Source organism: Belonocnema kinseyi, chromosome 3, assembly GCF_010883055.1.
Source record: "Belonocnema kinseyi isolate 2016_QV_RU_SX_M_011 chromosome 3, B_treatae_v1, whole genome shotgun sequence".
Taxonomy (NCBI): domain Eukaryota; kingdom Metazoa; phylum Arthropoda; class Insecta; order Hymenoptera; family Cynipidae; genus Belonocnema; species Belonocnema kinseyi.
This window is the reverse complement of record NC_046659.1, coordinates 120,221,461-120,237,544: the sequence shown is the minus strand read 5'-3', so window position 1 is coordinate 120,237,544 and position 16,084 is coordinate 120,221,461. Positions and strand designations below refer to the sequence as shown.

The following is a 16,084-nucleotide window of genomic DNA, read 5'->3' as shown; positions in this document are numbered from 1 at the left end:
TAATTGAAATCTAAATGAACGTAATTACAAATTACAGACAGTAATTTATAAAAAAATAAGCATGCGTGATGTTTTTATTTTTTAATTTATCATATAAATACATAATGCTTAAATTTGTCTATGTGGGTACATAAATTTGGAATAAAATAAAAAAGTTATTAGTAAATATGCAATTAAAAAAAAGATTATACTTCGAAAAATCCTCTCAATATATATTTGAAATGTTTCTAAATTTTTAATTAAAAAATTTTCACAAAAACAATGTTTATAGAACTTTAAATATGAATTTAGAATAAAGGAGGATTAACAAATTTTTTATTTTTAGATATATTACAAACACAATACTTCAATATTTTATTTAAAGTTTGTAGTAAAGCCAATACGTATCAACATCCTGTAAACATGTCTTTAAATAAAGGGCGAGTTTTAGCTAAATTTTGTACTTGCAATTTATAAAAAAACCGAAACATTACAGCAACTTACAAATGTGTCAAGATATCTCAAGGTTTCCACTTTTAAATCAAAAATTCTATTTTCAATCAATTTATATAGTTTTTGATTCTTTTTTTATATAAAAATAACTCCTCGAAATATTTTTGAAAACAAATTTAAAAATTAAATTATTAAGAATCAAAGTTCTTGATCATTTTTTAAATGGATTACTCGCGAACGATTCATCAAAATTCAATAAATGAGTTAGGGAAATTATCATTACGAAGTATACTTTACGATGAAAAATTGTTTGGTAGTAAAAAACTATTTTTTATTGTTCAAATAATCGTTCGTCTTAAAAAATTTTAAATTCATAAAACTTCTCCGCCTGTGAAAGAATTCTTCGACGTGACAATAGATTCTACAATCTCTTTCGAAAATTTTGGTGAAAAAAAGGTTGTATTTTGCAGTAGTTCAAAAGCTATTGACTTTTTTGTGATCATGCTTCGACCTTCAGAGCTGGTCGAGCACGTTAGGACGCGCGCGGGTATCATATTGAGTACAATATGACACGAATTTTCAACTAAAATGTTAAATTTGTATGAAAAATTTTTTTAATCAATTAGTTTAACTTTGTACCGGTTATTGTTATTTTTTTACATAAAAAAGATAAATTTTCAACAAAATAGATGCATTTTCAACTAAAAAAAATCAATTTTTGACCAAAAGTTGAATGGTTAAGTTTTTAGTTAAGAATATTAATTTAAGAAAATATTAGTATTATCAAAATAGTTCACTTTTTAACAAAATGGATGAATTTTCAAGTGAACGAATGAAGCATCATTTAGAAAAATTTATTTTTTAATAAAGCGGATCAACTTTAAGCCAAGAAATAGGGGAACAAATGGGCAATAAATTATTTTGAATACAATTATTTGGGTATCATATTAAATACAATATGAAACGAATTACAAATTGAAATGATAAATTCTCATAAAAAAATGCATTTTTAAGCAAGCGGTTCGACTTTCTAGCAGATATGTTTATTTTTTATCAAAAAGGTGAATTTTTAAACCAGAAGTTTAATTTTCTATTGAAAAAGAATAAGGCAGTTTCATTTTCAATTAGGCATAGATAAATTTTCAACTAAACAAATGAATCTTCTACCGAAAATATTCTTTTTAAGAGATCGGTTAAGTATTCAACAAGTAGTTGAATTTTTACTCAAAACACGTGAATTTCCACCAAAAATTGAATAGTCAAATTATCACTGAAAAGATTGGTTTTCAATTGAAAAAATTAATTTCAAGCAAAAAAAAAATTTTTTTTAACTAAACATGAAATTTTAATTGAACTAATAAAGCTTCAACACAAAAACTGAATATTTAGTCAAAGAGCTTAATCTTCAACAAAGTATAGTAAAGTTTTCAACCATGAAGAATTTTAAAATGGTATTTAAAATAATGGAGATTTTTAATTTAAATACCGGCTACTAGATTCTTTAAAAAAAATTTTTTTTTTAAATTCAACTACTAGGTTGAATGCTTGAACTTCCTTGTTAAAAAAAACTTTCTTTGGGGAAAATTAATCTTTTTAATTGAAAATTTCACTATAGTTTGTTGAAAATTAAACTATCGCGTCCGAACTTGCCGACTAGCGCTGTGACTCGGAGCGCGGTCACAAAAAATCAATAACTTTTGAACTACTGCGAAAAACAAATTTTTGTTCTCCAAAGTTTTCGGTTGAGATTGTAGGATCTATTGGCACGTTGAAAAACTCTTTCACAGGCGAAAAAGTTTAACTAATTTCCAGTTGTTTAAAACAAACAATTATTTAAACTATTAACAGTGTTTTTATTACCGAACACTTTTTTAACGTAAAGTATACTTCGTTACCAAAAATTTTAATTAATTAATTATTGAATTTCAATAAACCGTTCGCGAGTAATCCATTTTTGAAAAAAAATGGTCAAGAACTTTGTTTGTTAATTACTTTAAGAAAATAAATTTGTTGAAAAAATATTTTAGGGGAGTTATTCAGATGTAAAAATAAATCGAGAAGTGCATAAATTGATTGAAAATAGAACTATCGACTTGAAAGTGCCACACTTGAGATACTTTGCCCCATAAATCAAATGGTATTGATAGGAATGTTTTAGAAATGTTTTATTCAAAAGTTGCGCATGTTCCTCCACAAAATATTACTTCTATCCATGTTTTTTTGAACTTGGCTAAATCATAAGAAATCCTTAGATTTAATTTCATTTATTACAATCTTTAGAATATGAACTTTTTTCTCGCTACAAATAAAAAATCTTGCAAAAATAAATCATAACCAAAACTATTCTTGGAACATTTTTCAGTGTGAATTTAATGTTTGCCCTTTTATTTTATAGCAAGCTCACTGCCGCCTCTACTACCAACTCCATCAGGTTCGTATTCTATTTTTTATTATAATTTTTTATTCTAATTTTTTATTCTAATTCTTTGTAATCCGCTGCTGGGGAGTTTGTTCAATTATTTCTTTGAAGTAAAGTGCCTAGAAGCACATTCTAACAGTAACCAAACTTCCTTGAAGACTTAGTAAACGGACTGTTTGTATAAGATAAAAAATTACTGACATTCAGTAACAAGATTTAAAACTCAATTGATAATAATTATCTAGAAACATTTTCATTAGCATTTTCTCAATCTTCTGTGTGGATTTAAAGGGTGCTTATTTTTTACAGTACCGCCCATCACAAATGTCAAGGGAACTAAGCAACGAGGCACCACAGGTTTGGATTTTAATTTTTATTCTCATCTTTTTAATTGGTAAAGTCATGTAACCGTTAGATTCGGCCCTCAAATATCTTTTGAATCCTACGCGGTACATTAAGACAAAAAAAAACGTCCGTGGAGAAATTGATTTTACAGGCCCGCAAAAAAAAGTTTTCAGCTCAAGACAAGGGACTAGACTGTGCTACCCTTATGAAGTTTGAGCCGCTGAATTCAAATATGTCCAGAGAATTTATTTTGCACGTCTCAGTTTCCGTCTAGGTGCAGAAATTAAGGAAAACCCTAGGAATAATTTGCACGTTATTTTGATAATACCAGTATGCGCGAAAAAAGACACATCGATACTATATTCTTAAGTGCAACGTCTTGCAGAGACTTCATTTGTACTCAGAAATTCTTTGGTGTCCCTTCCATTTACCCTAGCTTGGGCAGTTCTAGGGGAAATTAAGGTCCTTCTGAAAATATATAGAATTACACGGGAAAAAATTTAAAAAACCTAATGTCTTTAACAGTTTTGTGTGCGAAATCAGTCACTGGTTCCGTACAGATAACTTTTTTTCTGGGACTCTGTGAACAGAAATTCCCTAGGCTTTTCCCTAAATTTTCCATTTTAAGAGAAAATGGAACAGGCCCGAAAAATTTTGGCTTTTAAATTTAGATACGACATGGAAATTTTCGGAGTTTATGGCACTTCCCCCATACAAATCTATATAATATGAGAAAAACCTTCAATTTCAATAGAATTACACAAACTAGGGAAAACTAAAGGTGCACTAGAGAATTTCGGTGCACAAATAAAGTTTCTATAAGTCGCGACACTTGAGCATATAACATCTAGGGAGAAAATGGTAAAAGTCAGTATAACTTGCGCAAGGCCTTGAATTTCACCAGATTTACCCTGGCTAGGGGAAACAGTAAGCACACTAGGGATTTTTTTTGTGTGAATTTGGTCTTTACGAGTCCTAGCAAATAAGAATACGATAGCAGTACGCTTATTCTTCCGTATACTGGTATTATAAAAATAATATCCAGAATATCCCTAGATTTTCCCTATTTTCTGTATCTAGGGGAAAACTGAGACATATAGGAGAAACTCTAAGTCCAGGTTTGGATTTAGCAGCTCAAAATCTATAAGAGTGACCTAGTCACTTTTCTCGTGCTGATAACTTTTTTTTGAGGACCTTTTTCACTAAAAAATCTCTAAGCTGTTCCCTACTTTTCGCATCTAGGGAAAAACTGCGATGCATAGGACACATTCTAAGGCCAGATTCGGATTCAGTGGCTCAAAGTCGATAAGGGCAGCCTAATCACTTGTCTTGTACAGAAAAAATTTTTTGTGGGCCTGTGTTTTCAAAGGACAATTATTATCCGATTCAATAATTTTTTAAAATGAAACCTAATAAAATTTTGCATCGAGCTGTCGTCGCTAATTTTCCAATTTTCGTTTATTCTGTTTTTTATTAAATTGAAAAAATTTTAAAAAAGAATTATTAGACGTTTGAAGAATACCGATTTTAAAAAAATGCCTGGATCAAAAATAAATAATTTACTGAAAGCAACTTTTCAAAAAAGATGTCCAACATCAGTGGTAATTTAAAAAAGTTTATTAATACGTTATAAACAAATTAATAAATAAAATGGTTTCGTAAGGAGTGGCACTTAATTCGCACTGAATATGTACAATTCATAGAAATAAAAGAGTATTTTAGTTGAATTAATAAAACTTAATAAATCATGTGTTATTTTAAAAGCATTTTTTATCAGCAAATATCCAAATAGGGTATTTTTGATGAAATAAAGGTTTTTCTATAGAGTCGATCATATATCGCTTGGAAATAAAAAAAGTATTATATTTTGTCATCAAATAAAAGTTAACAATTGTTTAAACTACCGTGATTAACAATTGAAGTATCTGGATATTTTTGGAGGCACAAACTTGATATTTTTCATTAAATTGACTGAAAAAAAACGAAATTCTAAATTTTTAAGAAAATTTATATGGATAGTTAGTTAGCAATGATTTTTGGCTTTCAACCAATAACATTTGATAATTCTTTAACCCAACTTAATTAACGAGTGCGTTATTTGGCTACTTTTCAGCATTCAAACTTGTTTTTTCTTGTTTACTCAACTGTTATTAACATACTTTCAAATTTTTTTATATGGCTACGTTAATTAAATTGGGAAAAAACAGAAAAATAGTGGATCATTATCAACCTATTAAAAAGATTTATAAAATGTGTTGTTAACAGTTGATTTTACAAAAAAAAATTTTAAGTGTAGAAAAATAGCCAAATGTTGCCTTTGTTAATTAAGTTTAGTCAAATAATTGTGGAATCTTTGCTAAATAACCGCCTTTCATCTCTTGAAAAAGCAGTATCTTATTTATAAATATACAAAATGATCAGCATTTGTTTAAGCAATTGTTGTCTATAATAATACATTTTTACTGTTATAAATTATTCTAATTATTCCATCAACAATACCTGGAATGGATATTTTGCTTTTAAAATAAAAAATGATTTATTATCTTTTAAAAATTTAAATACAAACTTTTTTTGTCCATAAATTTTTGAAATTCATTGCGAATTAGGTAAAAAATCGCTACCAATTCCCACGAAACTCATTTCATTGACTTATTTAAAAAATGAGCCATATCAGTTTAATGCGAACTTTTTAGTATCTTTAAAAAAATGTTAAATATGGATAATGATTGTCTTTTAAAAACCAATTTGTCCTTGGACGTTTCTTTTGACCCACTCTGGGCTATGCAGTTTTATGAAATATTTCTTTGAAGAAAAGTGCCTAACAACACATTTTAACAGTAGTCGAACTTCCTCAAATTCTTAGTAGACTAACTTTTTGCAAACAATAAAAAATTGTTGAAGTTCAAGAATAAGATTCAAAAGAGAATTAATAATTATATAGAATCAGTTCTCTTAAGAATTCTATATTTTTTCTGTCTAGATTTAAAGGTTGCTCATTTTTTACAGGACCGCCTGACAATAATCCCAGTACATCTAGAACACAAAGCAACAACCCAGGTTCGGATTCTAATTTTTATATTCATCTGCTCAATTGTATCGGAATGTAACTTTCAGATCCATCCCTCAAATATTTTCTGAATTCACCGCTGATGTGTTTTATCAAGTATTCGCTTGAAATAAATTCGCGCTTCCTCAGGCTTGAATTGAGGGCCCGGATGCAAGAATCGGGCGAACGCTCGAAACGGGTAAAACGATTGTCCACGTGAAAAAAAGTGAAGATGGAAAATTTTGTCTTGAATTTTGATTTTTCAAACATATACCTTCATAGGACATTTAATTGCGCATCTTTTTTCCCTCATGAAAAAAGTTGTCGTTTTTTAGTTTTCGAAATAAATAGACAAAACGATTTAATCAGCAAACCTTAATTTAATTTCTATTTTCACTTTAACTCGTGCTCAGCCATTCAATTTTGGGAACTTTGTGATAAAGTTTACAGGGATTTCGCTTTGCACTGTTCTAAGAGTAATAGTGAAGGTTATGAAAAGTAATTAAGTTAATGAAAATTAAATTAGTACTAAAAATAATGTTTTCTTATGAATATATTATACTTCGCTCTTTAGGCTTATTGAAAGATGATGATAGAAATGCTTTCGAAACAAATCTAAAATATAGGAAACTGTAATCATGAACTACCTTTTATAGTGCATTCTGCTATGTTGACGAAGCAATGTAAAAAACGTCATTTCTGCATCGTCCTTCGAATAGTACACATTTATAATTTCTTCTAAGACAAATAGTGTCAAGCATTTTAATTTTTTTTTGGATTTCAAACCTCCTCTTTTCGCGGACTTTAATGCGCGTTTAGACTATAAAAGTTAACATTTATATATTTATGCTAATCAAAGATACTCGATTATTTTCATTTTAATGTTCTTTATTTCAGTCTTCCTAGTCTTCCCTATTTCTTACAACTACGTCTTGGAAGAATTCTTCATAAAAATCCTTTCCAGACTGACTTAAATACTTTAATAAGCATTTTATATCTTTCAGTTTTTCTTTGGTGATTCCGATGCATTTCGGTTTAGGACACTCCAGTATTTTGTCAAATTGACATGTCATTTGAAGTTGAAACTTTTTCGTAGTAAGAATTTCTATTATCATTTTTTAATAAGCCTAAAGAGTAAATTATAATATATTGATAAGTAAATATTATTTCTAGTCCTTATTTAATTTTCATTGTGTACTTTCAACGAGCTGTCGATCGAATTCGGTTATCTGTGAGCAGACGCGGGAGACGCTCTTGGCTACGCGCAAGGACCGATCGCACTCGAAGTAAAACAATCATAGTTTTTAAACTGTTGAATTAATCGTAGTAATATTTTCTAAAAAACTTCTTTATTCCTTACTGAACAACTTTGTCACTGGAACTTTTTTTTAGCTTAAAATTCGCTCGACTCCCCAAGTGCTGGAACGTAGCAATCTCCAATTGTAATGCAGTGACGGAAAAAATTATTAACTTTTTTCAATGTAGATATTTCAACTTCTAACCTTCACAGTTACTCTTAGAGCAGTGCAAAGCGTAATGCTTGTAAATTTTATTACGAAATTCCCAAAATTGAGTGACTGAGCACGAGTTGAAGTCAAAATAGAAATTAAATTTGGGTTTGGTAAATAAATCGTTTTCTCTATTTATTTCGAAAACTAAAAAAACGACAACTTTTTTTATGAGGGGAAAAAAGTGCAATTAAATTTCCTATTAAAATGTATGCTTGAGGAATTAAAATTCGAAGCAAAATTTTCCATCTCCACTTTCTTCACGTGGACAATCATTTTACCTGTTTCGAGCGTTCGCCCGGTTCTTGCATCCCGGCCCTTAATTGTAGTCAATGTATTACACAAACAAGCTGTTCTTCTAGAATTATAAATTGTTTAATTTTATATTTTAACCACATAATATAAAGGGCTAAATACAAAATCAAGCAGATTTTTTTTTGAAAATTTTCCTTGTTGCGCTTTTTTTCTATTAATTGAAAATGTGATGCATTTTATGAATCTAAAAAGGAGAACACCACTACCATGCTTGTACACATTTTGAATGGAATATCGACGTAGCCCATTACTCAATGGAGCGGTTGTCCAACGAATATTTTTTTAATAATCTGCATTAGGTTCATTACATATCGACGAGACAATTGAAAATAGATAGAAGAAAATCGCTTAATCCGTTCAATTTTTGTTGAGCGTTTTGTTACTTTTGCATGTGCTTTAAGATTACACTCTTTATTGACCATATTGACCGCTTTTCTTAATATTTTTTTTTTTCATTCTTTTGTAAATTTATGAGAATTATGAATAATGAATACAGATATGGAATTGATATTGCTAAAGATTTCACATCGTTTGTAATAATTTTAGATTCAATAATTTTAGAAATCTTTCACAAACATTAAAACATTTCTGGTAGATTTAAAAGAATGTACAAAGATTTTAATAATTTTCTAAAGATTTCATAAGGATCAGTTACATTTTAAATACCTGCATAAATTTCCGGATATAAGTGATGAAATAATGAAAAAAAATTAGCACAATCGGTTAATATGGACAGTAATGGGTGCAATCTTAAATTGAATTCAAAATTGCCAAAACTTTTAACAGAAATTGAACGGACTAACCGATTTTCTTCTGTTAATCCAGTCGCTATTAAGACTTCTCTATGCACTGACAGGTATCCGATGTATACTCCTTTTTAAAGGAACAAAAAAAGGCCACTGATTACGAATATATTGGGTAGGTTTTCGAAATATGAGTCAATTTTTTTTTAAACAAATTGTTTAAGCAATTTTATTATTCATTGACAAAATAATTTATAAAATCAGTTTTGATATGCTTAAGCAAAATTTGATATAATTCGATGTTCATAATTACTTTTTCTCCATTGTTTATAACAATTAATATAAATAATGACCCTGAATTATGTCATATGTTGAATTAAAAACTCGATTTTTAATTTGAAAATTTTTAATATTAAATTCTGCGTTCAGAATTAATCTCTTTTGTTTAAAGCTTCAACAAAGTATTTGAATTTGTAAACAAAAGAGATCAATTTATAACCCAGAATTTGATAGTAAAAATTTTCAAATTAAAAATCGAGTTTTTAATTAAAAACGTAAGACCTTCTGACGAAAATGGACTAACGTTCAACAAAATAATTAAACTTTTAAACAAGTTAAATTTTCATCCACACAGATGAGTTGTCTACTAAAAAAGGCATTTTAAAGCAAATACATGACCTTTGCGAACAAGAAATTTTTTTGCCTCCGAGTCAAATTTTCTAGACAAAAGATTAGTTTTTGATCACAGTTAAATTTTCGACAAAAAGATTAATTTTGTTGTAATTTAAAAAAATAAATTTTTAAACAATAACAAATAAAAATTCTACAAAACATTTTAATTTTCAGAAATCAATTTTTTTCAACTAAATTGACGAGTCATCATCAACAGCAAAAAACTAAATTTTTAACAAAGTAGTTTCACTTTCAACTAGAAAAGTTTAAGAAAATCGTTAAAATTCTTTGACATTGCTTTTAATCACTACAATTAATTGAAAATTCCTTGAAATGTCATAAAAGATCCTAAAATATTTGAAATATGTTCAAATTGCTTGAAATTTTTCAAAGCTGTTAAAAATTCCTTGCAATTTTAAAAATACCCTAAGACATATACAATCCTTCAGAATCTCATATTAAATTACTATAATCAATTGAAAATTTCTTGGAATCTTTTGAAATACTATAAATATTTCGAAAAATTTAAAGTCTTTCGAAACACCTTGACATATTTTAAAGATTTCTAAGGTACTTTGGAGTTTTTTAAACAACCCTGCTAAAATTGTTAAAATTCTTTGAAATTCCTTCAAATTATAAAAATGAATTGAAAGTTCATAGACATTTTTTTAAACATCCTCAAATATTTAAAATATTCTAAAATCTCTGAAAATTTTTTAAAGCTCTTGAAAATTCCTTGAATATAAAAGAAAAAACCTAAAATATTTCAAATCTTTTACAATCTCATACGAAATTATTTAAATCAATTGAAAACTTTTTGATATTTATCAAAATACCCAAAAATATATTAAATCTTTCAGAATCAGATATTAAGTTACCGTAATCAATTGAAAATTCCTTGGAAAATTTTTAAATCCTCTCAAATATTGTAATACTTTCAAAATATTTCGACATACCTTGAACTTTTTTAAAAAGATTTTAACAGTACTTCTTTAAAATTCTTTGAAATTCCTGCTAATTACAAGAATAAATTAAAAATTTCTTGACATCTTTTAAAACATCCTCAAATATTTTAAATCCTTAAAAATCTTTTAGAATCTTTTGTTTAAAACTTCCGGAAGTTCCTTGAAATGTAGAAAATACACGGAACTATTTCAAATCCTTCAAAACCTCATACTGAATTATTGAAATCAATTAAAAATTCCTTGGAATCTAATAAAATGTCCTAAAATATATCAAATCCTTCAGAATCTCATATTTAATTACTGGTATCAATTAAAAATTCTTCAGAATCTTTTGAAATTTTTCCGAATTTTTCAAATCCTTCAAAATCTTTTGAAATACCTAGAACTTTTTTTAAAGATTTCAAAAGTTTATTGGATTTTTTTCAAATAACCCTTCTAATATTTTTTTTTAATTTTTAAAAATTCCTTAAAATTATAAAAGTAAATTGAAAATTCCTTGACATCCTTTAAAACATCCTTATATATTGAAAATATTTTGAAATCTCTTGACATTGTTTAAAGCTTCAGATTGAAATTAAGAAAACAGAAAATTTTCAAAATATTAAATATTGGAATGTTAATAGATTAGAGTTTTTAAAATGGGATTAATGAAAATTAAAAGCTTTCGAAATTTAATTTTCAAAAATTGTTAATGATTAAATATGAATAATTTTCAACTCGATGGGATTCAAGTCTTCAAAATTTTAATTGAGGACTTGGAAGTTTATTTGCAAACAATTAGTGATCATGAATAAATTAAAAGAGATTTCAAAAGATTTTTAAGAGTTTTAAATATTTCAGGATGTTTTAAAAGATGTCAAGTAATTTTTAATTTCATTATATAATTTGAAGGAATTTCAAGGTATTATTAAAATTGTAGAAGGGTTATTTTACAAAATTCAAAAGTATTTTCGAAATCTTCAAAAAAAGTTGTAGGTATGTAAAAATATCATGAAGGATTTGAAAAATTTGAGAGTATTTTAAAAGATTTCAAAGAATTTTTAATTGATTACAGTAATTTAATATGAGATTTTGAAGGATTCAATATATTTAATGATATTTTAGTAGATTGTAAGAAATTTTCAATTGATTTCAATAATTTAGTATCAGATTGTCAAAAAATTGCAATATCTTAGGGTATATTTATAATTTAAAGGAATTTCAAAGAATTTTAACAATTTTAGCAGTTTAGAAGTATGAAATTTTGAAGGATTTGAAATATTTTAAGATGTTTTCAAACATTCTAAAGAATTTTTTATTAATTTCGATAATTTAAAGCTATTCGGAATTTAAAAATGCACTTTTTTTTGGTTGATCATTCATTAATTTGGTTGAAAAAATCTTTTTTTTTTTAAACTCAACGATTTTATTGAAAATAATTTTTTTGTAACTAGAAGAAAATAATCTTTTTTGTCGAAAATGTAACCATTATTGAACATTACTTTTTTCTATAGAAAATTAGTCTTGGTGGAAAATAAATTTCTTTTGTGCAAAAGTTCATGTGGTTTATTAAAAGTACCTTTTCTTAGTATACAATTTAGCTTTTTGGATGAAAATTTAACTTTTTGTTTGAAAATTAAACTATTTTGTTAAAAAAAATTTGAAAACATTGTTTCTAATCTATTTATTTGATTCAAAATTTATTCCCATTGCAGAAAACTAACTGTTTCAGTTGAAAGTTTACCGATTTTTATTTAAACTTAGATAACTAGTCATTAATATTAATATAATAATTTATAATTACAATATCAACATTAATAATATAAATAATAGTAATATATGTGTGTGTGTGTGTGTTTGTGTTTGTGTGTGTATCCTATGCATAGCCATGTTTCTATTAACTGATTATTCTAATGCATTGCGACTCTCTATTCCTCTTAGTCTTAATCGTCTCGTCGTTATGTAATAAACTTAATGCACAATATTTAAAACATAAAGTTTTATCTCGATCGAAATTACAATTTTTACCGAAATACTTTGCATCCAAAACACTTCGTTCGAAATTGTTATGTGCAGATTTTAAGGTCGTTTTTTTATTTACAGCACAACAGAAAGTAAGGACAATTTTAGGCACGCTCATGTCTCTCGTGGCTATCAAACATAAGAACAACCCTGAAATAGTGAGCCCAATTATATTTATTAAATATGGATAAAGCAATTTTGTAGTTTTCCAGTTTTAGCATTGGTCAACATCTGTGTGCCATAGAAGTTTTTTTATGTACAAAAAATTGCAAAGCGATACATTCTTTAAAAATGAATTTGTAATTAAAAACTTTTTTTTAATCCAGTGCAGAAATTGCCCAACTTATTTCCGAGTTCCGATCTGGGCCTGATCGGATTTTCCGCATGTGGCCCCAATGGAGTAGATGATGTGGCTTGCGTCAGAACCTCGTCGGGTCGGGTTAGATTAGGAAAGATTATGTCAAGTTTTCTGTTGTCGTCGTGATATTTTTTTTCTTTTATGGAACTTAAAATGCCAAAAGTAAATAGTGGATTGTGAGATCGGAATCACAGACTTGTTCCTGGGATTTCTTATAACCACAATGAAGGCAAAGGTTAGCTTCAATTCGCTAGAATTAACATCACAATTCATTTTTAGCTTCTGAAGATTTCCAGCAATGTATTTGAGAAAGCGTCGTCATTTTGAGTGCATTTACTATTTATGTGAAAAACAAAATTTTTTCCAGCTTTTTAGAATTTTATATTTTGTTGCTCGTATTCTGAAAATAGAGATTGCCTTATATAAAATGTATGGATTTCCGAATTAATAACATTATAAATTAAATGCTTTTTATATTTTCTCGAACATAACCTCACTTTTTAAATTTTACTCCACATGCCCCATGAGTATTAGTCAAACAAAAATCATTCCAAACGAATATTGAGAAAATACAAGAAGACTAATATAAAAATTCATTCGTGCGTGTGTGCAATAGCTCTAAATTTGAACATTGTTTGTCAAAGCATAATAGTTCTCTTCAAAATACAAACTCTTATTGATAAATTTAAGCAATACAAACAGATTATGTAATGCAGAATATTGAGAATGAGATATAATTATATATAATGTATAATATTAAAAAATTGAAGTTTCGTAAAATTCAAGGTTTAAAAAATATTAATATAAAAACTTTTGAAATTTTACGAATTATAGAAATAAAAATTCGAGGGGTTATATCTGGGGTCTGGTGATAGACAGATTACCCTATAGAGGCCACATTTTTCCCGATCGGGTCCCGACCGGCACCGCACCAAAATTTCTGCACGGAATTCTGCCACCATTACTTATTTACAAAAAACGGTGTATCGGCAAGTGAAACGTTTGAAACAAAATTCTGAAAGAAGGCATTTCAAAATATGATGTAACATTTTTAGATTGTAGAACTTTCATTTCTAAACATTAATTCATCATCATTTTCAAATCCATTTAGAAAAATTATTCTTTTTTTTACAGCGCCAGCTCGAAGATGGATGGACAACCGTCCAAAATATTAAGGGACAATTCCTTGGCACATGGTTTCTTCCAAAAGAGATGTCAAAGTTGAAACTAATTCCAGAAGACGCGCTCTGGATGCGTATAAAAATACTAACTCAAAGTTAATATTTCATTTTTTATAATCAACTTCCTAAATGGAGGACGAAATATGAACTTTGGTACCCCCACCCCTTTTCTTCGAATATCCTCTGAATCCGCCTTTGGGGATGTATAAAAAACTAGTATTTATTCGTAGTAAATTTTTGTTGGGCATATGTTAATTTTAAGAGACTTTTCGCACATTTTTAGTAGACATACCGGTTTGAAGAATAAAAAATGTTTAGGATTTCAAAATATAGATTAAAAATGTATACGGCAGTTCTGTAGAATTGCGTCATATCCTAATCTATGACTTGTCGCGTCTTTTTTTTTTTAAAGTAAATAATTTTGATTTATTTTCAATTAATTTAATTTATTAATTTGAAAATCAGAGATGACGGAAAGTTAGTGTTTTGTGAAGAAAATTAATTCTAAAAAAAGAACAAAAACTTAGCATAATAGTTCAAATTTCAACGAAAGAAATACATTTTTTTTTAAATGACGAGTTTTACACGGAAAAGCTAATCTTGTTATTTAGAAGATTAATTTTTTATAAAAAATACAAGTTAGACAGAACCTTTAAATTTTGAAGTCATACGGATAAATTTTTAACACAAAAGAGTACCCCAATTGTTGGAAAATTTTCATTTTACACTGAGTTCTTTACTAACGTGAGTACTTAACTTTTCAACTAATTTTCAAGTAAAAAATATAAGTTTTGAACGAAATAATTTAATTGTGAACTAAATAAGAAAATTTTAAATATTTAAAAAGATTTTAAAAGATTTACAAAATTGTCAAAAAAGAATCTTTTAATATTCAAGGTTTTTGAAAGTTTTCGAGGTATAAAACACGCTTTGTTTATATCTTCAGAGAATTTCATATTTGTTAATTTTTATTTTGGAAAAATCATTTTTATAAATTGTTTTAGAATATTTCAAAAAAGAAAAAAAAATGTACACAATGATCAATTTGAAACTTCGTATATAGTTACAGATTATTTTTCAATTGTGTACTTTTCAATTCACAATTCAATTGCACACTTAGCGCGCGAACAAAAATGACGACAAAATTATAAAAGAAATCTACTGCCGGCCTCCGCAGTTACGCGTGCACTCGCGCAAGTTGCACGAACGCCTTCGGCCAAATTCGAGATTGCTCGGACATACTCGTAACCATAATCAAATAGCACTATACAAAAAATCGGGAAAAAGGTTTCAATTTCTATAATAGGTCGCAGGTTTCGGGCAGTTTCATATTTAGAATGTCAATTTCTCAAATAAGTTTTACAGACTATAGTATTTACTTTCTTTCTTATTGAAACTATTTTCAGACACACTATTAAGCTCCATAAGACTTTTTAGTACGACTAATCTTTAAAAAACACGTTCACACTATTTCGTATTCAAAATAATATTTTTTTGCTGAAGCTTATTAAAGACTTATGTAAATCTTAAATTTTCGTATTCTAATACGTATAACTCGAATATTTTAAGATCAATGTGCAAATTTTTTCGCGAATTTATAGCGGGCCATTTGCATCGGAAAAAGCTACGAGGGTAGTTCAATAAGTCCTTAGAATGAAGTATAAAAACAATTTTTTTTGGCTAAATTTTTTTTTATTTTTCAACATAATCTCCTTGGAGCTCTATACACTTGGTCAATCGCTTTTCAAGTTTTTTTAATACTTCAGAAAAGTGCGTTTGCGGAAGTTCCTCAAAATAAGCACTTACAGAGGCAATGACGTCTTCGTTGTCTGGAAATCTCTGTCCACCGAGCCATTTTTTCAAGTTTGGAAATGAGAAAAAGTCACTGGGGGCTAAATCTGGTGAATACGGTGGGTGTTCGACCAATTCGAATTTTAGTTCTTGAATTTTAGCCATTGAAACGAAGCATGTGCATCCCAAAAAACTGTAGCCATAAACTTACCAGCTGACCTTACGGTCTTTGCCTTCTTTGGAGCTGGTTCGCCTGTGGAAATCCACTGTTTGGATTGTTCCTTTGTCTCAGGAGTGTAATGGTGTAT

General features: G+C 28.0%; 1 protein-coding gene across 1 annotated transcript in view; it reads left to right on the top strand.

The window, feature by feature from the left end:
* The window catches only part of LOC117170005, a 48,744-nt gene that overhangs the window by 25,627 nt on the left and 7,033 nt on the right, over positions 1-16,084 (top strand). The window contains exons 9-13 of the mRNA XM_033356520.1: positions 2,828-2,863; positions 3,161-3,208; positions 6,203-6,253; positions 12,528-12,604; positions 13,939-14,080. Coding sequence (XP_033212411.1) covers positions 2,828-2,863; positions 3,161-3,208; positions 6,203-6,253; positions 12,528-12,604; positions 13,939-14,080 — 354 coding nt within the window. The remainder of the gene's footprint in view (positions 1-2,827; positions 2,864-3,160; positions 3,209-6,202; positions 6,254-12,527; positions 12,605-13,938; positions 14,081-16,084) is intronic.